Genomic DNA, 23,085 nt, shown 5'->3' on the forward strand with positions numbered 1-23,085 from the left:
TACATAATAAAATCCACCCATAAATGGCCCCATTTTGGAAAATACACCCCTCAAGGTATTCAAAACTGATATTACAAACTTTGTTAACCCTTTAGGTGTTCCACAAGAATTAAAGGAAAATGTAGATGAAATTTCAGAATTTCACTTTTTTGGCAGATTTTCCATTTTAATACATTTTTTCCAGTAACAAAGCAAGGGTTAACAGCCAAACAAGACTCAATATTTATTACCCCGATTCTGTAGTTTACAGAAACCCCCCATATGTGGTCATAAACTGCTGTAGAGGCACACGGCAGGGCGCAGAAGGAAAGGAGTGCCAGATTGTTTTTGAAAGGCAGATTTCACTGGGATAATTGTAAGTTGCCATGTCACATTTGAAGACCCCCTGATGCACCCCTAGAGTAGAAACTCCCAAAAAATTACACTTTGGAAACTACGAGATAAGGCCCCTTTCACACTTGCGTTGTCCGGATCCGGCATAGAGTTCCGTCGTCGGGGCTCTATGCCGGGAGAATCCTGATCAGTTTTATCCTAATGCATTCTGAATGGAGAGAAATCCGTTCAGGATGCATCAGGATGTCTTTAGTTCCGGAACGGAACGTTTTTTGGCCGGAGAAAATACCGCAGCATGCTGTACTTTTTGCTCCGGCCAAAAATCCTGAACACTTGCCGCAAGGCCGGATCCGGAATTAATGCCCATTGAAAGGCATTGATCCGGATCCGGCCTTAAGCTAAACGTCGTTTCGGCGCATTGCCGGATCCGACGTTTAGCTTTTTCTGAATGGTTACCATGGCTGCTGGGACGCTAAAGTCCTGGCAGCCATGGTAAAGTGTAGCGGGGAGCGGGGGAGCAGCATACTTACCGTCCGTGCGGCTCCCGGGGCGCTCCAGAGTGACTTTAGGGCGCCCCAGGCGCATGGATGACGTGATCGCATGTACACGTCATCCATGCGCATGGGGCGCTCTGACATCACTCTGGAGCGCCCCGGGAGCCGCGCGGACTGTAAGTATACCGCTCCCCCGTTCCTACAATGGCAACCAGGACTTTAATAGCGTCCTGGCTGCCATAGTAACACTGAAAGCATTTTGAAGACGGATCCGTCTTCAAATGCTTTCCGTACACTTGCGTTTTTCCGGATCCGGCGTGTACCTCCGGCAAGTGGAGTACACGCCGGATCCGGACAGCGCAAGTGTGAAAGGGCCCTAAGTCATGTCCACCAGCGCCGTACATGTACGGAGCGGGTCCTTAAGGGGTTAATGACCTCTCTCTTGGGAGACACATTATGTAGCAAAAATATATATAAAAATAAATACTAAGTCACCCTGTTCACATGAAACTATGCATATGTCAAAATGACAGACATAATATAGGTAAGCAATTTAATTATTTATTTTGGTGTCAGTTTGCATGTTTAAAAACAAGAATCTGTAATCTGCAGACAATTTTTTTTTTTTTTGCAGTTTTCCCCACAAAAATTATTTTGACAGTCCAACACAGTCAGGACAGTTAAACCACCACATGCACTAAATCAGTGACAAGTGTCTGGTCATTAACGCCTTTTCATGCGTGGTCTTTAGAGGATTAAACTTTTTTTTTTGAATTTCTGGTGATTTTGTATTTATTTTTTACATGTCCCTAGCTAGATTTAAAAAATATCCTAAAATAATGCAATTTTTACACTGGACACTGGGCCTAAAATACATCAAGACTTCCAGGGGATAGGTCATCAGTCTCAAAGAGTTGGATAACCCCTTTAAGTCTGAAAGGATGCGACAAATTTGTGCAGGGGGGAATCAAGAGCGGTGAGAGGGGAAAAAACAAAACAAAAACCACGGTCTTAATAAATGTCCCCTTGAATGTAGATTTTGGGTAGGTTCATACGTAGGTTTTTGCTAGAGTCTTTCTGCACTTGTGTTCTTAGCGACATTTTCTGCACCTGCGTTTTACGTGTTTAAGACGCCAGCTCCACACATTAGCTGAAGGTCTATATGAAATATGAGCTACAGGCTTTTTTTTTTGCGCCTGGTGTTCTTGTTCATTAGGTGTCTTTTTTGTTTGTCCTTCTGACTGCTTTTTAAAAAAATGCAGCATGTTGGGGCTCTGGTTTTTCAGATGTTTTGCCATCTTCGCTTTAGGGATCAAACACACGACCTTATGTATTTTGCGGTCCGCAAAAAATACGCTTGACGTCCGTGTGACATCCGTCTCTTTTTGCGGATTCATTGTACCAATGCCTATCTTTGTCCGCAAAACAGCCAAGAATAGGACATGTGTTATATCTTTTTTGCGGAACGGACCGGCGGACATACAGAAACGAAATGCACGCCGAGTCATTTCAGTTTTTTTGCGGACCCATTAAAAGTGAATAGTTCCACATACAGGCAGCAAAGAAAAAACTAAACAAAAAAAAAAAAAAACACACATTTGCATGCATGAGCCCTTAGGGGAAGCATAAAACAGAATTGTTCAAAGACACTGCAAAAAAACAAAAAAGCCACAGAAATATAAAACACATGTGGTTAGACAACATTCACACGCTGTTTTTAGAACCAATTGAAGTCAATAGGGTTATTCAGATGGCGTTTTTTTTTTGTTTTGTTTTTTAACAGCCAGTGAATAGCAGCTATCAAAAATATAGAACACTAATAGAAAATTGCCTTTAAGGGGTTAAAAATAAAAAATCTACTCGCTTATCCACTTGCACACACAGGGGCAGTTGCTCCTCTCATACTGAAGGACCTTTAGCATCAAGAGAGGAGTGACTGCCTCTTCATGTGCACGCGTAGCATTTTCTTTTTTCGGCATAAAAAATAACCCTGCAAGTTACAACTGCTGAGGGCCACAGGGCCACTTTGGAGGTGGGGGGGGGGGGCATTATGTATACTATACTGCAGGGGTTGGGATAAAAAAATAAATTAAAAAAAAACACATTAAAAAAAAACGGCCATGAAAAACGGATAGTGAGCCAAGTTGTGTGAATGTAGCCTTAGTAAGACTTTTTATGTATTTATATTTTTTTTGTTGTAAAAAAAAAAACAAAAAAAAAAAACGCCAGTTCAGAGTAGAGACCCTGTCTGGCCAGGACATTTTTGACTTTGACACCAAAGCCGCAGGATGTTGCCTAAGGATTCGTTACATTTGGCAATTCCCCCAGTTTCAGGTACGACACCGAATAAGAGTCCGAGAGCCCAAATGTTTCAGCAAGTGTTTAATAATACAAGTATAGTATACTAGACAGCACGCAATAGTATTCCTCATCAGCATATACACTACACACATGGATACATAGAATAGTAAAAGCAGCGTATCAGAAGGGTAAATACCGTAACAGCTCACATATGAAATAGAAAACAAGTGCTGTACACACCACACCCCGAACGCCAGGGGTTAAAGAACCCCAATATGAATAGGTATGGGCGTCACGTTTACAGTGGGGGAGACACGGTTTTGTAAGTTTATTTACAGAATTTGCATATACTCTGTAGACAAAAATCTGGGACATAAGAAACAGCCAGATGATGGGTTTATAAAACATAAGCAGGCAATATGCATCAGCATGTAGTGAACTACAACTCCTAGCATGCATTCCCGCAGACCTACACATAGCTTGAAGTATACACACCCCCATTCAAGATTTCCACAGTAAGGTAACTGGAGGCCTAAGCTCTCCCGACTTGGACATTACCCAAAACTGCCGACCGTCTCGTGGAGGTGTCCGGACTCGCCTATGGCGGAAGAGGGATCGGCCACGTTGGCTTTCGTCTTGCCCGATCCTTCGTTCTTACAGAAGATAAGCCAGACATGTATGGCAGAAGCGTAGTCCTCTTTCCCAATCCCTACTTGGCTATGACAACGCCTATGTATACGAGAGTGTCAGACTGTGTAGGAAACACCCTATTAACAAGGGGAATGGCAGCATCCAGATGTCTGTGCGTTCATACATTTCCAGGAGGTATAATAGAGCAAAGTCACATTACACATTTGTAGGAAAAGATGTTCCAGAATTACAAGCTTTTATTAAAACAGACATGTCCAGAGAGCCGATCCTCCTCCTTAAACTGGTTGTCTATTAGGGCAGACGGAAGTATCACGGATGCGGACCCATTCACGCGTTTGGTCGGATCAGTTTTCTATTGTGTTCGAGAAAACGGATCCGTTCCCATTGACTTACATTGTGTGTCAGGACAGATCCATCTTGCTCCACACCACATTGCGGACAGAAAAACTCTACTTGCAAAGTTATTCTGTCCATAATGGAGACGCAACAAAACGGAACAGAATGCATTTCGTTCAATTTTGTCCTCATTGACAATGAATGGGGACAAAACGGAAGCGTTTTCTTCCGCTATTGAGATCCTATGACGGATCTCGATAGCTGAATCAAAAACGCTAGTGTGAAAGTAGCCTAACGTGTATGTTTGCCCTTGAACGCCCTTTTAATTTAGATTTAATGGGTAACCTTGTAAATACTTGTACATTGAACTATCATATATACAGCCAGTGTTATAGGCCAGAGCTGCAATCACAATTCTGCTAGTCACTACTGATAATCTTGTAAAACACATCCTAAAGTGGGAACCGGCCACGTTGTGCAGGCAGCATGTTGTAGAGCAGATAGATAGTGTGGGAGATGATTCATTAGAATTGTAATTTATTTAGCTAAAGTCCTGCTGGTTCTAGACTTAGGAGTCCAGTGGGCGGTCCTACAGACATGGCAATCGCTGACCCTGCTTGATCATGAGATTTGCATCATGAAAGCTTTCACTGTTCTGTTATCTGGTTTTCAGATCAAGTCCTCTCATTATTCTTTGCAAATAGGTTCTTCAAGAGAAGAACAGTCCAGGATCTGTCTGGGATTAAAAGAAGGGGGCTCCATAGTTTTCCCCCAGAAACAGCGACACTTTAGTCCACGAGCCGTGCCTGGTGATGTGACGTAGGGCTAATTCACGCAGCCTCCTGGACCAGACTGCGTCCTATTAAAGGGGTTGTCCGGGATCAAACATATATATATATTTTTTTAAAACCTCTTGCTCACCTTTAGTAGCTAAGTCTATGTTCCCCAGATGGTTTCAGGTAGCTTTTACACTGCAGCATGGCTCCTACAGTCCCCAACAGATTGTTACATATCTGTGCGATCACATCCTGCCGCACTGCGGGTCCCAGCGCAGCGCGGCAGCTCCCGGTTTCTACTATCTAACATCGCGTCCTTGCACCCGCACCCCTCATACATATTCATGTCCCCTGCACATCATCCACTCCTCCATCAATCCGCCCCCCCCCCCCCCTCATACATATCCTTCCTCCTGCCTCCATTAGCTATAAAGCTCCATGCCCGGTGACATCACTGTACCAGAGGGGCGGGGCTTAGCGCAATGTCAGCCGGCCTAGTTACCGCCCCTCCATCCTCGCTGCAGAATTACCTAGGCTGCCAGTGACGTCACGGGGCTCCCCGAGCAGCGGAAGAGGAGGCTTTGCCTGCCAGGGACGCGGTACATCACGGAAGACAAGAAAACAGTCCAGAATTTACTGGATGAAAACGGGGCTTGAGAAATATGTTCAAAAGGCAGTACATGCATGTTTGTAATGTGTATTACTGTTAGACCAGTGTCCCCAATACCGGACAACCCCTTTACTTTGAAACGGTCAGTTCCTATCAGATACTCGGTCTATTGCACTGTACTCACATGACGATTTGAGCACAGTACAACAGACCCACAATCAGATCGGAAATAACATTATAATGTTGCCAGTTCAGATCTGGGGAGCCGTGGTTGATCCGGTTGACGCACTACAGTCGTGTGAATCAGCCCCTAGTCTCTCAAGTGAAGAGGGGACTGACCTGAAATACATAGCAGGGCCCATGGCCGGGAATCTTGTGATTTTGAGAGGGTAGGGGACCCTTTTCTTCTAGTCCTGTACATCTTTGAGGCATGGATAGCACAGTTGCATGTACATATACTACCCATGCTGACGACTGCATGGTACAAACACTCGCGCTCCTTTCTGTCCGTACACAAGCGCTAATGCTCAACTTAGGTTAAGACTTTCCAATTATATCCCAGCTTATGAAAGGCAGTCGGCAAGCCTGCAACACAACTTCATTATACCTCCCAAGGTCAACCTGCTTACGGAAAAAACTGAATGAAGGTCCAACAGGTTCAGCAGAAGTTACGGGTTCAGAGTAGAGATTTTGAAGACCTGCCCAACAGTGGCCATGAGGGACAGAAGCACAAACCCTGCCCGGCAGCTGAGTGTATAAAGCAATAAACCAAATCAGTCCTACTAAATAATCCCGCAATGAGAAGTGGACATGCAGTGTAAGGCCAACGTCATACGAACACGTTTGGTCCCGGAAACGCACGTCATATGACTGTCACATTGTCCGAACCAAATGCTGTTCCTCTGACCTGAACTCACGGCCTCATAATGAGTTATGCTGCTGGCGGCCCACAAGTACAATCCAGTAGGACCCACAGTCAGGCAAGAACTCACAGTACCATAGATCACTAGGGTGCTGCGAGTTCAGGTCAGAGACGCGTTGTTCGGTCCGGGGTATGTGGCCGCCGTGTGGAGCGTGTTAGCCAGACCGAACATAAAATTGGCCTAAAGGGTAAATGCACATATTTAGTCTTTGCTGCGGACTTGCAAATATGCTGCAGAATACAGCGGCAGACGAACGGGTGAGATTTTTAACAAATCCTCTTCGCAAGCTGTCTAGATTTTTAAATCCACAGCCCATCAGTTTATGTGGTGGGTCAATTGCAGATATTCCCCACAGACTTCAAGGAGGATGTCAAAACCTGCAATAAAAGACATTGTTGCAAAATGGGGGCATTTTTGATTTTTTGGATTTATTTGCGCAAAAATTGTTGTTTTCATTTTTTTTTATCATCAATTTAAAAATATATATATTTCAGGAAGCACTGAAGGTACAGGGTACGTGATTAGTGGGGCTCCCAGCAGTAGGACCCCCACCGATCTAATCATTATAAAAGGATAAAGGGTAACTTAACCAAAATGCCCCTTTAAAGGTGCACTAAATTAATCAAACTCTGTGACATTTGATAAATTTGGCGTAAATTACAGCAACAAAGACTTCTGCAAAACAGACATTGAAGTTCCCTCATGATAACACTCTATGGGTTTTTGACTTCAGTATTCGCTGGAAAATATACAGCAGCAAATCCATGAAAAACCTGAAATGTAGATCTGAACAGTCTGGGGCAGATTTGCAGCTGAGCCTTTCTTTGTGCATGTTTGGCCCCAGCAAATCAGAGCATGTGCATCGACACTACAGCTGGAGGGTTAAAACCCTGGGGCCAGGGCCAATACTGCTGAGCACGAACCAAAGTGACAGCACGGAAAGCGCCGACAATAGTAACGGTATATTGTACTTTTTATGGGAAATCTCAGTACGGGGGTCCTGGAAATAAACCTATCAAACAGTCTTCTCCTTTTGCATTATCAAGTCTTTATAGATTTTGAAATATATGTATGTAACTATCTATAGACGTATATGTGTGTATGTATCTTCCGTGACCACTCAAAAATGCAACCATCGATTTCTACAAACTTGGTATACACGTCCCTTGTTACCTGGAAAGAAATCTTGTGGGGGTCTCAGCTCTCTAGGACGTACCGTTCCTGAGATATTCCCAAAATATGACCTGCATTATCCAATACAAGCCTTTCTCTTCATATCCCAACTGCCATACACACGGTCACATGACCCTTATCAGCCAATAGACGCTCGCATGCCCTTAGTCTCCACATACACACAGTTTTACTCCAGGTTTCCATAACAACCCAGCCATTATTCTTCACTGCTGTAGGTCAGCTTTAGGCTAGGGCTACACTACGACAATAAGTCACACAACACATAGGACACAACTACATGTGTCGCGCGGCATTGATGTCACACCAATGTAGCGCAACAATTTTTATAATGATAGTCTAGTCTATGGTGTTGCACTGCGATACGTGACATGCTGCGACTGCCCATCATTATTAAAATTGTTGCGGGACACATGTCGTCATGTAACCCTAGCCCCAAAGAGGCGTCCACTGGGGATGTTACTGTTAAGGGGGCAGGGGCCACTAGTAAAAGGGCAACTGCTGTGGAGGTCACCGTCGAGAGTGGGGTACTGTGGAGGTCCCATTTTAAAGTGGCGGGGCACTGTAGATGTCACTGTTATAGTGGATACTGTCAATATCTTTTAACAACACAAACATTAAATGAAATATACCCGTGTGAAGCCGGGTCCTTCTGCTAGTGTACTATATAAGTAACATCTATGGGGCAAGTCCCCAGTCCAAGGCCGGTAAGCAGGAGCTTGTCATAGGGTACGACCACACGGCTCAGTCGTGTTGGGGCATCGCTGTAGTCGGGCACCACACAGCCATACAGGCAGCAGCGGGCTCCAATTAAACTAATGATTAGCGACCACACGGTACTGTGCAGTCTTCATTACAGTCGTGTGATTGGACCCTTAGAGCCGATTGTACTGGTTTATTAAAAGCTATGGACACTTTCAGGGCAATTATTTATGACTGAATTTGACTCATTTTGAGCCGAATAATTTTTCCACTTAACCTTTATTAAAAATGTTCATTTATTTTTGATATCAAGGGTTAAAATGTCTGTTTGCATTATCTCTTCTCAGTGCTGACAGCTCATATGAAGCTTTATCTCTGACATCTTGACCTTAAAGCAATTTTATTATCAGCCTTTATTATTATTGCTATAATGAGTGGTTATGAGGAGAGAAGATCAGAGATAAGGCCTCACATGAGCTGTCAGATGATGGGAACACACACAATAAAAAAATATTTTTAGACCAAAATGAGTAAAATGCAAATCATACAAAATTGCCCTGAAGGTGTCCATAGTCTTTCAGTCACAGGAACGGTTCTTAAAGAGATTTTCCCCATCTCAGACAATAGGGGCATACCGCCACCTCTGGGACCCACATGTATCTCGTAAACCCAGCCAGTGACGTGAATGTGCAACTGCCTCCATTCATTTCTATGGGGCCGCCGAAAATAGCCAAGCTTGGCCATTTTTGTGGGCCCCTTAGAAGTGAACGGAAGGTGTGACCGCACAAGTGTGGTGTGCTCCCATTCATTTCTATGGGGATTCTGAAAAAAGCAGAGCGCGATGCTCAACTTTTTTCGGCGGGCCTATAGGAACGACTGGTGGTGGCCAGACTCTGCATTGCAGGCCACCACTTTGCTGGCTTCGTTTTAGAGATAGGTGCAGGTCCAACCTTTGGGACCTGCACCTATCAGATAATGGGGGCATATCCTAGTGATATGCTCTCACTTTCTGAGATGGGAATACCCCTTTAAGGCTGGCTACACACATTACATAGCTGTCTGGCAAGCTCTCGTTTAGCCATAAAATCGCTCTCTCGACTACCCCATAAGCATGCATCCTAAGCCTGGCCGAGTGTGCATATGTTCTCAATAGAGACCGGGGAATACATATGTTGTGGCGGCTTATCTCCCTACAACAAAATCCATCATGCAGACCCTTCTTCCCCCCCCCCCCCCCCCCCCCCCCAACATCTGGCAGGAGGCAGAAACACATTACATGATCAGCAGGTTTGGAAGACATACATCCAATGTGAATGGTCAGCTTAAAGGGGTTATCCAATATCATACAACAGCCCCCCCATAGGGAATATACTTACCCCGGGCTGCTCCTGGTCCCCACACCACTGCTTCTCCCTGTACACAGATCAAAACATCTGGTGGGGGGGGGGGGGGGGGGAGCCAAGGGCAGGTGGGGAACAGACTCCCCTTGCACAGTGGGCCTCGTCCCTGCCTGCCATTGGCTGGTTTCTTAACACCCCCCTCCCGCCGGGAGAAGCAGCGGTGCGGGGACCAGGAGCGGCCCGGGGTAAGTATATTCCCTCTGAGGGGCCTGGCACATGAGGGGCTGTTGCACTATATTGGATAACCCCCTTTACTGGTGCTGAGGAAATGGAAGGAAGATCTCTAGATGATTAACCCTCTTTATACGGGATCCCCCATATGCTTAGCAGGCAACTACAAACCTAACAGTCTATAACAGCTTCAGTATCCCCATAGTAAACTGAAGGGGATCAAGCGAGACTACCAAATCAGAACCTATTGTCTGCCATGCAATATTCTCATACAGAGAAAAGTAAAATAAAAAGTTACAGCACTAAGTAAGTAATTTGATGCCACTCAATAAAAAGTAAACGATGCAAAAAGGTCAGTGAAACATTGGAGCCTTGATAACTTCGGTAAACTGGTTTAGAGCATAGCGTTTTACTGGTAGGCTCCAACCACGTGAGAGTTAAACTGCACAACTATGATTGTGATGTCATCTCTGTACATCCGTGCCAGTTCTTCTGGAAGACTAAGCATCTTTGAAAGCCGCTCGTGGTCGACAGCGCCAAATTCATTATTGCCCACGGCGTGCCTTATAAGATGGGTGGCTGCATTTTGATCTTCAAAAGCGGAAGAAATCCTGGCCCTTCTTTCCATGAGAAGACCCTGCATCTGTCCCAGTGTAACTTTATAACCACCCACTGCTATGGGCTGCTGATGGTGGACGCCGGTCAGATACTCTCCAACAATTTTCACCACGTCCTGTCTATGCATGGATTCCCAAAGGCCGTCTGTGGCCAATATGAGGAACTTATCTTTAGGTCTTAATCTATGGTAGATCACTTCCGGCTCCGCAGATAAGTAGGGTGGGGTGTGATAATTGGGGGGGATGAATTTAGTGTATTCATTGTCATTCAGCTGATCGGGTCCCGACTCAACGACGCGTTTCTGAAGGTCGATGCTCCACTTGAACTTCACATCGCCAAAAGCTCTGAAGGGCATCAGCAACCCAAGGAGGCGGTCTTGCTTGACCACGCTCTTCTCTTCCTTTGGATGTTCCGATTTAAGCCTTTGAATTTCGGACTCATTTTGAGCGTTATGATCATGGGACATGGTGACTGCAGACCAAGATCCATCTTCTTCCTGGACTCCGAGCAAGGCACGACTATCTCCTGTGTTGGCAACATGCAAGTCCATGCCATCCACGTGGGCCACACAGGCAGTAGCCCCTGAAAAGGCCACTCGTAAGACCCAATAGTTCAGAAAAGAGTTAGGATCTCCGACTTGGGCTTCCAAAGATAGGTCATTGTCAAGTCTCTTAAAGGAATTGATCAAAGCCTCCTTGACATCGGTCGTCTCCCCTGTGTTGAGATCAATAAGCTCCTGCCAGTAGGTCCGTAAACTGTTGAAGTACAGTTTGGAAGCCTCCTTACTGAAGTAGTCATTCGGATGCTTGTGCCACTGCAAAATGGGTAGCAGAGCTCTCCCGCTTTCTACGGCATGTTCAATCTCCAGTAGAGTCTCATGAGGTAGCAATGAAACAGCGATATAATAGAAGAGTCTTTCACTAACAGCTTGAGCACAGGCACAACCAGCATGGCCATCAAAAACCCCTAGGAGCATGCCTCGGGTCTGTAAGCAGGTAGCCGCGCTTCTTCTGTCTTCAATTGGGGCATTTGCAGGCAGCTGATTGCTGTCAAACCCAAGGATTGAACTGATATTCTTACCATCAAACTCAGGAACTTTGAAACTGTACTCATTGGCTTTCAAGATGCTGTTGACCTGGGGAGGCGTTAAGTAAAACCGTTGTGGAGTGGTCACATACTGTCGCAGCTGAAAACATTGCTCCCAGGGTCGTCGGAAGGCTGAAGAAAGCTTCCCATCTGCTCCACATCGGAGGGGATTCAGAGATGGATAGCGGGACCTACAGCACAGAGGTTTGTGGTGACAGTAACACACAGACCTGCAGATCCGGCCCAGCTCGCAACTCCTTATGAGAGGAAAGAGAAGCTGTGTAGGAACAGACATTGCATCAAGGAGTAAGGATGGAGAGCAACTTCTTCCCGAGAAACCTGCGGAGAGGAAAAGGATATTATTCTACACACGGAAGAACAAGGAACAATCAACATTTGCCAAAATGCATTTTCATGAAAACGTTTTGAATAGGACATTTTTACGTGGTTTACAATTAGCCATACCCAGAGGAACATGAACCTGCCTATTCTGGTGGAACAAGAGTACCATCTACGCTGAATGGGAATGTCCCAACTCGCCCATGACCGTGGGGGAAGAGGTGGGTCAGACATGTTGAGCTTGCATGAGTATGGTGGGGACAATCAGAAGAAACAGCTGTGGGGCAAACAAGCGGTCACCTGGCTATCTATGGTGTATGGCCTCCTTCTAGATAATAAAAGGTTTTCTTCACATGGTCAGATTATGGTTCTTTGAGAGGGCCTTAGAAAAACAGGATCTGAACCAGTCATGGGAATGCAGATAAATAGGTTCTACTTTTGATTTCGTTTTGGTGCTAAATAGGGATGACTTATGGTCCGTGGTAGCGGAATCAACAACGGAATTCTTAGATAACCCGAACTTTGTACGCCGGACTTGAAAACACAAGTTTGCTCATTCCTAGTGCTAAATATGCATGGAGCTACCACATGGCCAACTCTGCATAGACATTCCCAGAGAATCTAGAAGCGTTAGAGGGGTTGTGCACGATTACAAGACCATGCCTACTTTCTTCCAAGCTAAGCACCAGATCCGTCCATGGGTCTCTGGTATCTGAGCTCTACTGCAGACACAACCCATGGACAGGTGTGGTGCTGGAATAAAGCAGCCATAGTTTTCTAATCCTGGACAAACCCTTTAACCTTGCAGAACCCGCCAGCATCCCACAAGGCAGCATACCCTTAGGCTGCTTTCCAAAAGTCAGTGTTTGATCAGCGATTGTGAGCGAAAACCAGGAGCGGAGCCTCAGAGATAAAGGTATAGGGAAAGCTCTGCACCTGTTCTGTGGTTCTGACTCACAATCGCTGCTTGCGTGAAAGCGTCCTTACTTTACTGCTATATTGAATTCTGAAGAAATCTGGCAAAAAATAAAAATATAGAATTTGTTGTATGTTCAACTGGAATCCCATTTTATGGGGTTAATCTCTCCTAGAAGCGTTGGGCTGTATGGAAAGTCTAAGGTTCGCATCTCCGTTTGGTAAATCCCGTCATCTTTTCCGGCGGATGAACAGGCTACCGGGATTACCGTATCAGGCGTAGCTGGATTCCCACTCACTATAATCGGATTCGGCAGGTTTCCAGCACAAATAGCAGCTTTCTGCCGGAAAACTACACCTGCACGCAGAGTGTTTGTACGGCCGGAGGCTGCCATTTATGCCAGGCCCATGCTGGATACGGGAACTCCGGTAGTCTGTTCCTCTGCTGGAATAGACTACAGAATTTACCAAACGGAAATGTGAACAAAGCCCTAAAAGATCCTAATTCTTAAAGTAGGGCTGCAGCTATCGATTATTTTAGTAATCAAGTATTCTATTGATAAATCCAACGATTAATCGAGTACTCTAATAAGAAAAAACTAATTAAAAGAACGTTTCTATAAAAACTCATCAGCCCCCAGTGCCACCAGCTCCTCCCCAGTGCCATCATCTCCCCTCCAACCCAGTGCCATCAGTTCCACTCCGTCTCATCAGCTGCTTTGTCGTCGTCCCCCCCGTTACCCCTCCTAGCCATCAGTGCCCAGCCGCAGCGCCAGTGGACTAAAATACTTACCTTTCCTGTAGGGGCGCTGCCGACACTCCAGAGATCTTCCATCCTCTTCTTCCCACGCTGCACTGGGACCTGATGTCACACAGCGCCAGGTCATAGTGCGCTCTTACATGCACTACGTCCTGAGGACGTGTGTACATCAGGATCCAGTGCAGTGCGGCGCGGGCAGGCGGGTGGCCACAGAGCGTGGGTAATAGCAAGCTCTTCACTCACATTCTGTGGTCACATGGCACAAACGAATCAGAGGATTTTTTTGTGTCGAGTGAATCGATTAATTCGAGTAATCGTTTCAGGCCTATCTTCGAGGATTCCTGCAAACCAAGCAGTCCTGCAGATTTGCATATAGACATGGCAGACACGGAGAGCAGACATCTACAGGACACTGAAGTGTAGTGAATGCATCATCTCTGGAGCGTGCAGATGGCATGTGTCCTGCATACACTAGAAGTCACCTCCACCATGAAATACTACACTAACCGCTCAGCCGGATGAAGGGCTCCGAGTATTTTTAGAGCTTGTGTAACCAGAGCTTACCGGGCAGCGCAGGAGCAGGAGGGCCGAGACCAGAGCCTGACCAGCCCGGCCGGATACAATTTACCTGGATATAAAGCCTGTATGACACCAGCCGATTATCGAGCAGATCATTTCCAGGAACGCTCGTTAGTGATGATCTGGCAGTGTAATACTGCCGCTGATTACTCGATCAGGCAATTGCAATCTTTCAGCAGGTTTAAAAAGCATTGTTAGCTGGTGGCAGATAGTGTTGTGCAATCCCGATCTGCTGCCGGCAAATGATTCTGCATGGGGACGAGCGATGCCATAAGCGATCACTGCTCCTCATACTGTGGAGGAGATCACTGCATGTAACAGCAGCAGTCTCCTCCACTAACGAGCAGGCAATATCTGGGAAGGCACGCTTCCCTCCCAACAATCATCTGCAAAACCTGCAGGTCTAATACAACCTTTACACAGCGATGTATACAGGATATATACCAAAGACCTGTGAGCTACAGTCCATCACAGCAAGGTGCCCTCTACCATCCACTGGGCCATTCCTGGATGAGAAGAAATGGATTCAACAGGGCTAAGGAGGACATTGTATGCAGGTCTATACCATCTGGTCTGTCGCTGGCGCAGATGTCTGCTCTGGTCATGGAACTAGACATTCCATCATGTCCAATCCTGGTTTAGAGATGTGTCCCCTATTATACTCTATGGGGGCCACAAGGAGACATCATATACTGTACGGGCAGGCAGCGGGGCACAAGGAGACATACTGTACGGGCAGGCAGCGGGGCACAAGTAGACATACTGTACGGGCAGGCAGCGGGGCACAAGGAGACATCATATACTGTACGGGCAGGCAGCGGGGCGCAAGGAGACATCATATACTGTGAGGGCAGGCAGCGGGGCGCAAGGAGACATCATATACTGTAAGGGCAGGCAGCGGGGCACAAGGAGACATACTGTACGGGCAGGCAGCGGGGCACAAGGAGACATCATACTGTACGGGCAGGCAGCGGGGCGCAAGGAGACATCATATACTGTGAGGGCAGGCAGCGGGGCGCAAGGAGACATATACTGTAAGGGCAGGCAGCGGGGCACAAGGAGACATACTGTACGGGCAGGCAGCGGGGCACAAGGAGACATACTGTACGGGCAGGCAGCGGGGCACAAGGAGACATCATACTGTACGGGCAGGCAGCGGGGCACAAGGAGACATCATATACTGTACGGGCAGGCAGCGGGGCGCAAGGAGACATCATATACTGTAAGGGCAGGCAGCGGGGCGCAAGGAGACATCATATACTGTAAGGGCAGGCAGCGGGGCACAAGGAGACATTATATACTGTACGGGCAGGCAGCGGGGCACAAGGAGACATTATATACTGTACGGGCTGGCCGCTCGGCAGGCAGCGGGGCACAAGAGTCACTATACTGCATGGGGCCACCAGGAGACATTATACTGTCTGGACTTAGGAACTATACTGTAAGGGGGTCACAAGGTGACATTATACTGTATGGGAGAACAATTTGTAACCCCTCCGCCATCAGTATAATAATGTCTTGTGGCCCCCATACAGCAATGTCTTCTTGTTGCTCCTGTATGGGGGCCATCACCATGTGCAGCGCAGCTTGCAGGCAGGGCCAGGACCGCAGAAGACACAGACAGTACAACCTTTATTTCTGACGCCTGGGCCGTTAGGGTCTCTCACTCCTCTTCCCCCACCTTGGCTTGGACACAGACTGCTGACCGACTCTGCGCGCCTCGCTCCTGTGCTCGGCCAGCGAGGAGGAGCCGGGGGCGGCAGGTGCAGGAAGTAATATGTACTAGGGATCGACCGATTATCGGTTTTACCGATATTATCAGCCGATATTCTGGGTTTTGACCGTTTTCGTTATGTATTTTGCCGATATTCAGATAACTTATTGGGAGCACAGATCGCAGGGGAGAAGGAAGCAGTGTCTCCTCCCCCCTGTGATGCTGCTGACGCTGCCGCCAATGAGAGGAGGGAGGACAAGAGAAGGGGAGGGGCTGTGGCCACTGCGCCACCAATGAAGAGAAATCTCATTAATTCATATACAGGAGGCGGGAGCTGCAGAATCACATAGCCGGCTCCCGACCAACATGAGCGGTAGCTGCGATCTGCGGTAGTTAACCCCTCAGGTGCCGCAGATCGCAGCTACCGCTCATGTTGGTCGGGAGACTGCTATGTGATTCTGCAGCCAGCTCCCGCCTCCTGTATATGAATTAATGAGAGATTTCTCTTCATTGGTTGCGCAGCAGGAAGTGTCGTGTACTACCAAACGCACGGTCTGCACCAGGCAGTCTGAGAAGCAGTGTGGATGGACCGGGAATTGATGGATCTGTAGGGTCAGTAGGTAAGTGCTCTGTTCATTAGCTTCCAAGTTAACATGAATAATGCAACCCTCCGGTTCAGGATGAAACAAAGAGCCTCCGTCAGCATCATGAACCCCATTAGACCAGCTCCAGGCCACGGCTCGCTCATGTCTAGCCCTGTCAATCAAGGGGAGGGGGAGTGTGCAGAGCACCGTGGGTGTTAGTTAGAGCAGTGCTCAAAGCATTCAGTCCTGCCTCCTGGTGCTCCAATTGCCAATTTGCATATGAATAAAATACTCCTGCAGCTGTTGAGCATTCAGACAAAAGAAACACATTGTTTTCATCAGCATGATGAGCCCTACCAGCCAGTATGCCTGGTTTAATAGGGTTGATCATGCTGACAGAGGCTCTTTAAAGGGGTTGTCTCATCTTGCCGTTACTAAGGCGAGATTATACAAAGCCCTGACACCCAGTTGGCCAGGACACAGTGAAGCGCAGCAGGCCATGACTCACCATACAAACACCATAGCTTGCTGTGCTACGCTGTTTCCCGGCTGGCCGGTGGACGGGACAGTGTCTAGCCGTAGTAATGGCGAGGCGAGGCGAGACAAAACTGGGTTTCATGACAGTGAATGATACTTTCTGGTTGATGTCCAGCTGATCCTACACTCAGGAGAACAGACCCTACCTCAGTGCCCATAACACGCACCCACAAGACCTGACCAGATCTCCTTCTGCAAGTCACACTTATCCTTCCATGCCTGGTTCTGGTACTGCCGCTGATCCCGCCAGTTTCTCCCTTGTGCTGAAGAAGTGTCATATCTGTGCGGCAACAACCCGATTTGTTTTAGAGGTCAGCAAAGCAAGTCACCTACTATAATGTGCCAACCATGCGAGGCCTCATGAGCTGATGGATCATGGAGCTTTTCTAGCAAGGCGGTCACTTGAATATGGAGATCGTGGGGTCACGGTCAGCAGAAGGGCACCAGATATCCATGGCACACCCTACTGGAGTACCATCAATGTACTAATGGAGATACCCAAGTGCTCACTCACAAAGCTCCTGCTGAAAACGATGTCACCATGTAGACCCGGCCTCCAGATCCCACCATCCCAATCTTCTCATACATCAGACCAACATTTCAGCATCTTATGAGACAGCATATCACTAGGCCGTGCCATCACGATGAGCAAGGTCCGACCTCTGGGAATCCATCAAGTCCTTCTGGCTTAGCACTAGTTACCCTAGCACAGCGCCCCTCTGCCATCAGGCAGCGCCAGGAACTACAGCACAAGAGCATATACCTGAATGGGACCATACTGCAGATCCCTGTACGGAGGGTGGCCAGGGCGCTGCTGCAGGGTAAACAAAAAAAAAGCTAAACCAGCGCTGTGCTCAGTGCAGGCAGAGGTCCTAGAGCTCAGGCCATAAACTGGTGCCATGTCCTAGCCCTTTAAAAGTTGCCTGAAAAGTTTCCTTATGGACAATGGTAACAACCAAGTTGTCAATTTATTCATACATTTTTAAGAGGAATAACAGAGGGACAGCACAATGCAAAACTCTAAGAAAATGTTCTCCAGGATTGTTGTGTCATTTACTAAAACAGAGGATCCGTCACCGCTCCTGACCTCGTCACCAGAGCACGGCTGATATGGGCCCAGGCACCTTGTCTAATCCCCTTTAAATCCTACAGCAGGGATCAGCAACCATCAGCACTCCAGCTGCTGCAGAACTACAACTCCCAGCATGCACGCTTACTCAGCTGTTCTTGTAACTCCCACAGGAGTGAAAGGGGGATTCTGGGAGTTGTAGTTGCAGAACAGATGGAGTGCCGGAGGTTGCCGATCCCTGTCCTACAGTGATGGAGATGGGCTAGGTCCACCCGGGATGAAACTGAACAGAGAAATTCCTAATACTTTACACGCAGAGAAAACGTCACGAATCACATGAAATCTGCAACAAAAAGGGACATTTTGCAGGTTAATTACGGTGTGGATTGGGTGAGATTTGTCAGAGGACAAACCTGGACATACCCATAATTTCCGCCAGCCAGCCGCCCTGATGTCAGCATTGGAGCATCTCATGTGCTGGATCGTGCAGGGCAAGGGCTCTTTACAATAACACACTGCCCTGCGGAAGCTTCCGCCCAGCAGTGTGTTCGGTGACGTCACCGGCTCTGATGGGAGGGCTTTAGCGCTCCCCTAGCCGTTTTACAGGCTATGGCAGCGCTAAAGCCCGCCCATCAGTGCCAGTGACGTCACCAGGCTCACTGCAGGGCGGAAGCCTCCACCTGGCAGCTCCATGGAGAGCCCGATATGTCACCGGAACTCCAAAAAATGCCTTTGCCCTGCATTATTCAGCGAAGGGTAAAGGAGAGCATCGGAGCATGAACTGCTCTGATGCTGAAGTCAGGGGGGCTGCTGGGGTGAAAATGGGGGTATGTCCGGGTTCAGCTCTGAACCCAGACAACCCCTTTAAAAAAAGGTGTATACCCATCTGTAGTCCCCGCACGAGAGTGATGGCACATCCTAGCGATACCAATGTCTTTGCTGGGAATACCCCTTTAAAAGTGTTTTCCAAGATGGTTTTTACTGATGACCTATCCTTGGGACAGGTCATCAGTATCTGACCGGGGTCCGACCCCTGCTGATCAGCTGTTAGAGAAGGCAGCAGAGCTCCTCGCTCTCTCAGCGCCGTACATTGTATAGTGGCTGTGCTTGGTATTGCGACCACCTGAATGACGCTGAGCCGCTCCTAGACCACATGACCGATGAACGTATCGTCGCTGGCCTAGGAATAGCGGAGAGAAGGCCGCGGTGCTCACAGGAGCGCTGGTACCTTCTCAAACAGCTGATCGGAGGGGCTGGCAGGGGTCGGACCCCCACTGATCGGATATTGATAACCTATCCCGAGGATTCGGAAAACCCCTTTAAGATGGGCCCACTCTGCCGACTGCAGCGTCAGGCCCAGGGCTGCCAACCAGAATGTTTCTTTTTTCTTCACAACTCATCCCAAAAGCACATGATGTCTGTTTCACCAGATAATGGAACCGGGTCCATACTTGGCCGCGGATCCGTGGAAGTCATTAGGCGCGCAAGAAATACGAATGCATCATGGACAGTATCCGTGTTTTGCGGACCACACAATTGGTACGGTTGTGTGCAGGAGGCCTTACACAGGACCAGCAGGGCGCACAAGACAAATCTCATGCACGGTTTGCTTTTATTTCTTACTGCGATGAAACGCACCTGCCTCGCGGATTTTGAAATCTGCCGCAAGTCAATGGTTTGGCGAGTTTTGCGTACAGATTTTATCCTCTGCACTGCAAGGGTGAGATCTGCGACAAATCCGCATCAAGAACACACGCGGGCTTCAGAGCAGAGACGCAATAAAGCCGTGCGGAATTTCAGCTTTGACATCTTCCCTCGTGTGCAGGTGCCTTAGGGGGATGTTCACACTGGTTCAGAGCCGATCTGGTGTCATAAATGGAAACCGCTTTCCATTGTTTTCAACAGGATGCCACACCGCACAGCATGCGGCCGAGGAGGTTTCCCGTGAGACTTTCCAGACGCGTCCATTCTTGGTGCCTCAGAGATCGGCAGCAGGAGCCGGCCTGAGCGCGCTGCACCCCGCGGATTCTGCCACCAGATATGCGGCGGTCAGAACCCCCAGTGAGAACATACCCTTCTGCAGATTTTCCGCTGGCCAACGCATTAGGAAAACGTGCAGCAAGCTCGCTCCGTGTGAACACAGGCAAAAAAGGAGTCCTCAGAAACATGGCAAACACAGAGCAGTAAGGGGCAGCCTGTACTCTGCAGGACCATTAACCCTATGTACACCCAGTGCAGTAAGGGGCAGCCTGTACTCTGCAGGACCGTTAACCCTATGTACACCCAGTGCAGTAAGGGGCAGCCTGTACTCTGCAGGACCGTTAACCCTATGCACACCCAGTGCAGTAAGGGGCAGCCTGTACTCTGCAGGACCGTTAACCCTATGCACACCCAGTGCAGTAAGGGGCAGCCTGTACTCTGCAGGACCATTAACCCTATGTACACCCAGTGCAGCCTGTACTCTGCAGGACCATTAACCCTATGTACACCCAGTGCAGTAAGGGGCAGCCTGTACTCTGCAGGACCGTTAACCCTATGTGCACCCAGTGCAGTAAGGGGCAGCCAGTACTCTGCAGGACCGTTAACCCTATGTACACCCAGTGCAGTAAGGGGCAGCCTGTACTCTGCAGGACTATTAATCCTACGTACACCCAGTGCAGCCTGTACTCTGCAGGACCGTTAACCCTATGTACACCCAGTGCAGTAAGGGGCAGCCTGTACTCTGCAGGACCGTTAACCCTATGTACACCCAGTGCAGTAAGGGGCAGCCTGTACTCTGCAGGACCATTAATCCTACGTACACCCAGTGCAGTGAGGGGCAGCCTGTACTCTGCAGGACCATTAACCCTATGTACACCCAGTGCAGTGAGGGGCAGCCTGTACTCTGCAGGACCGTTAACCCTACGTACACCCAGTGCAGTAAGGGGCAGCCTGTACTCTGCAGGACCGTTAACCCTATGTACACCCAGTGCAGTGAGGGGCAGCCTGTACTCTGCAGGACCGTTAACCCTACGTACACCCAGTGCAGTAAGGGGCAGCCTGTACTCTGCAGGACTCCCTGCATTCCACAATGTAGAGGAAGGAGGAAAATCCATGTACGTACCGATCCGCCTGGGCCCGGGACACACACACATTCTCCTGTCACAACAAGCTGCGAACATCCACAACCGGCAACCGCCCGGCGGACAGCACAGACCAGCGCAGGAAGAAGAGGGGAACAGTCCGACATAGGAAGACAGAGCGAGACAGCAGCAGAGGAGGGAGAGAGACGCACAGACAGTCACTACGAGGGGAGGCTGTACCTGCGGCCCCTAGTCAGCCCTCTCACAGCCCGCCATCCACGGCACTACACAGAGCTCCGGTACCGGCCGTCCTTCCGCCGAGCAGCGTTAATCTCCTCCGTGACGTCACCGCCAGTGCCCGTCCTTCAGCAGCTCTGAAAAGAAGCTAAGATGCCTCGCCCTCCTCCCCACCAATAGCAGCGCCTCTTTTTCCAGTAAGCACCGCCCACTCGGCTTCTGATTGGCTGTGAGGTCTAGAAGACTCCCGCCCACCTCCGGCGGCTCTTTGAAGTGCGGTTGCCGAGTGCGCGGATAATGGGCGCAGGGTGTTGGTGGACGGGCGGGCCCCTGAGTGACAGGCTCGGGAGAGCGCCCAGAGGCCTGCACACTACTCATGCATCATCCCCCTTGTGTTACCGCTGCCATGTCTGCGCCTGTATCCTAAATGGCGCAGTGGACGGCGCCACAGAAGATGATGGCGCCATAGTACTGATAAATGCTTTGTACCCTGATAATCATCCTTCTCGAAAGTTTTCTTGAGTGTCAAGGTGTACTCCTAATAGTACCAACCACAGTGCACCCAATAAGAGCAACACCCTCAGGTCCCCCAGTAACAGTGCACCCAATAAGAGCAACACCCTCAGGACTCCCAGTAACAGTGCACCCAATAATGGCAACACCCACAGGACTCCCAGTAACACTGCACCCAATAAGAGCAACACCCACAGGACTCCCAGTAACAGTGCACCCAATAAGAGCAACACCCTCAGGTCCCCCGGTAACAGTGCACCCAATAAGAGCAACACCCACAGGACTCCCAGTAACAGTGCACCCAATAAGAGCAACACCCACAGGATTCACAGTGCACCAATAAGAGCAACACCCACAGGACTCCCAGTAACACTGCACCAATAAGAGCAACACCCACAGGACTCCCAGTAACAGTGCACCCAATAATGGCAACACCCACAGGATTCACAGTGCACCAATAAGAGCAACACCCACAGGACTCCCAGTAACACTGCACCAATAAGAGCAACACCCACAGGACTCCCAGTAACAGTGCACCCAATAATGGCAACACCCACAGGACTACCAGTAACACTGCACCAATAAGAGCAACACCCACAGGACTCCCAGTAACACTGCACCAATAAGAGCAACACCCACAGGACTCCCAGTTACACTGCACCAATAAGAGCAACACCCACAGGATTCCCAGTAACAGTGCACCAATAAGAGCGACACCCACAGGATTCCCAGTAACAGTGCACCCAATAATGGCAACACCCACAGGATTCCCAGTAACAGTGCACCAATAAGAGCGACACCCTCAGGTCCCCCAGTAACAGTGCACCAATAAGAGCGACACCCACGGGACACTAACTCAGCCAAAAAACTGCTGTATCAGGCAGCCGGAAGGTTACACTTGGAACCAAAACCGAGTTTGGGAAATGTTTTTTTACAGTAGAAATACATTTCTGAAGTTGTGACCCGAAGTCTCGCGAGACTTCACTAAGTAATAACTTTGTCTCATCGGAGCCAAGTGTTACCCGCTCGTCCCTAGTGCTGGCTGCCATGGATGAGGATTGGTGCGGGGGTCAGATGTCAGCTCTCCACTGATCTCATATGGACAATCAGGGGCGGATTAAGTGCGTGATGGCCCCGGTCTACCCATCGCGGCCCTCCCTATATTTTAGTTAAATTTGTTTTGT

The 23,085-nt window shown here is 48.5% G+C and overlaps 1 protein-coding gene across 2 annotated transcripts; it reads right to left on the minus strand.

Moving 5' to 3' along the window:
• Positions 1-7,739: 7,739 nt before the first annotated feature.
• Positions 7,740-21,530, minus strand: LOC122937932 (pyruvate dehydrogenase [acetyl-transferring]-phosphatase 1, mitochondrial). Of its 2 annotated transcripts, none has more exons than XM_044293135.1 (2): positions 21,392-21,530; positions 7,740-11,931 (listed from the first exon to the last, which is right to left on the minus strand). In XM_044293135.1, exon 2 carries the CDS (start codon positions 11,885-11,887, stop codon positions 10,298-10,300), a length of 1,590 nt encoding a protein of 529 aa, XP_044149070.1. In that variant the 5' UTR covers positions 11,888-11,931; positions 21,392-21,530; the 3' UTR covers positions 7,740-10,297. The 2 variants fall into 2 exon arrangements, with proteins under 2 accessions (XP_044149070.1, XP_044149069.1); XM_044293134.1 differs by lacking the exon at positions 21,392-21,530 and adding an exon at positions 21,193-21,376.
• Between the last annotated feature and the right edge of the window lie 1,555 nt (positions 21,531-23,085).

The sequence above is a fragment of the Bufo gargarizans genome, chromosome 5 (genome assembly GCF_014858855.1).
Source record: "Bufo gargarizans isolate SCDJY-AF-19 chromosome 5, ASM1485885v1, whole genome shotgun sequence".
NCBI classification, from domain to species: Eukaryota; Metazoa; Chordata; class Amphibia; order Anura; family Bufonidae; genus Bufo; species Bufo gargarizans.

Excerpts from the sequence above, each read along its gene's own strand:
- LOC122937932 (XM_044293134.1), bottom strand. The coding sequence starts at position 21,250 with ATGTTCGCAGCTTGTTGTGACAGGAGAATGTGTGTGTGTCCCGGGCCC. Across the intron at positions 11,932-21,192 it reads TCCCGGGCCCAGGCGGATCG|GTTTCTCGGGAAGAAGTTGC; the intron begins GTACGTACATGG and ends TCCTCTCCGCAG.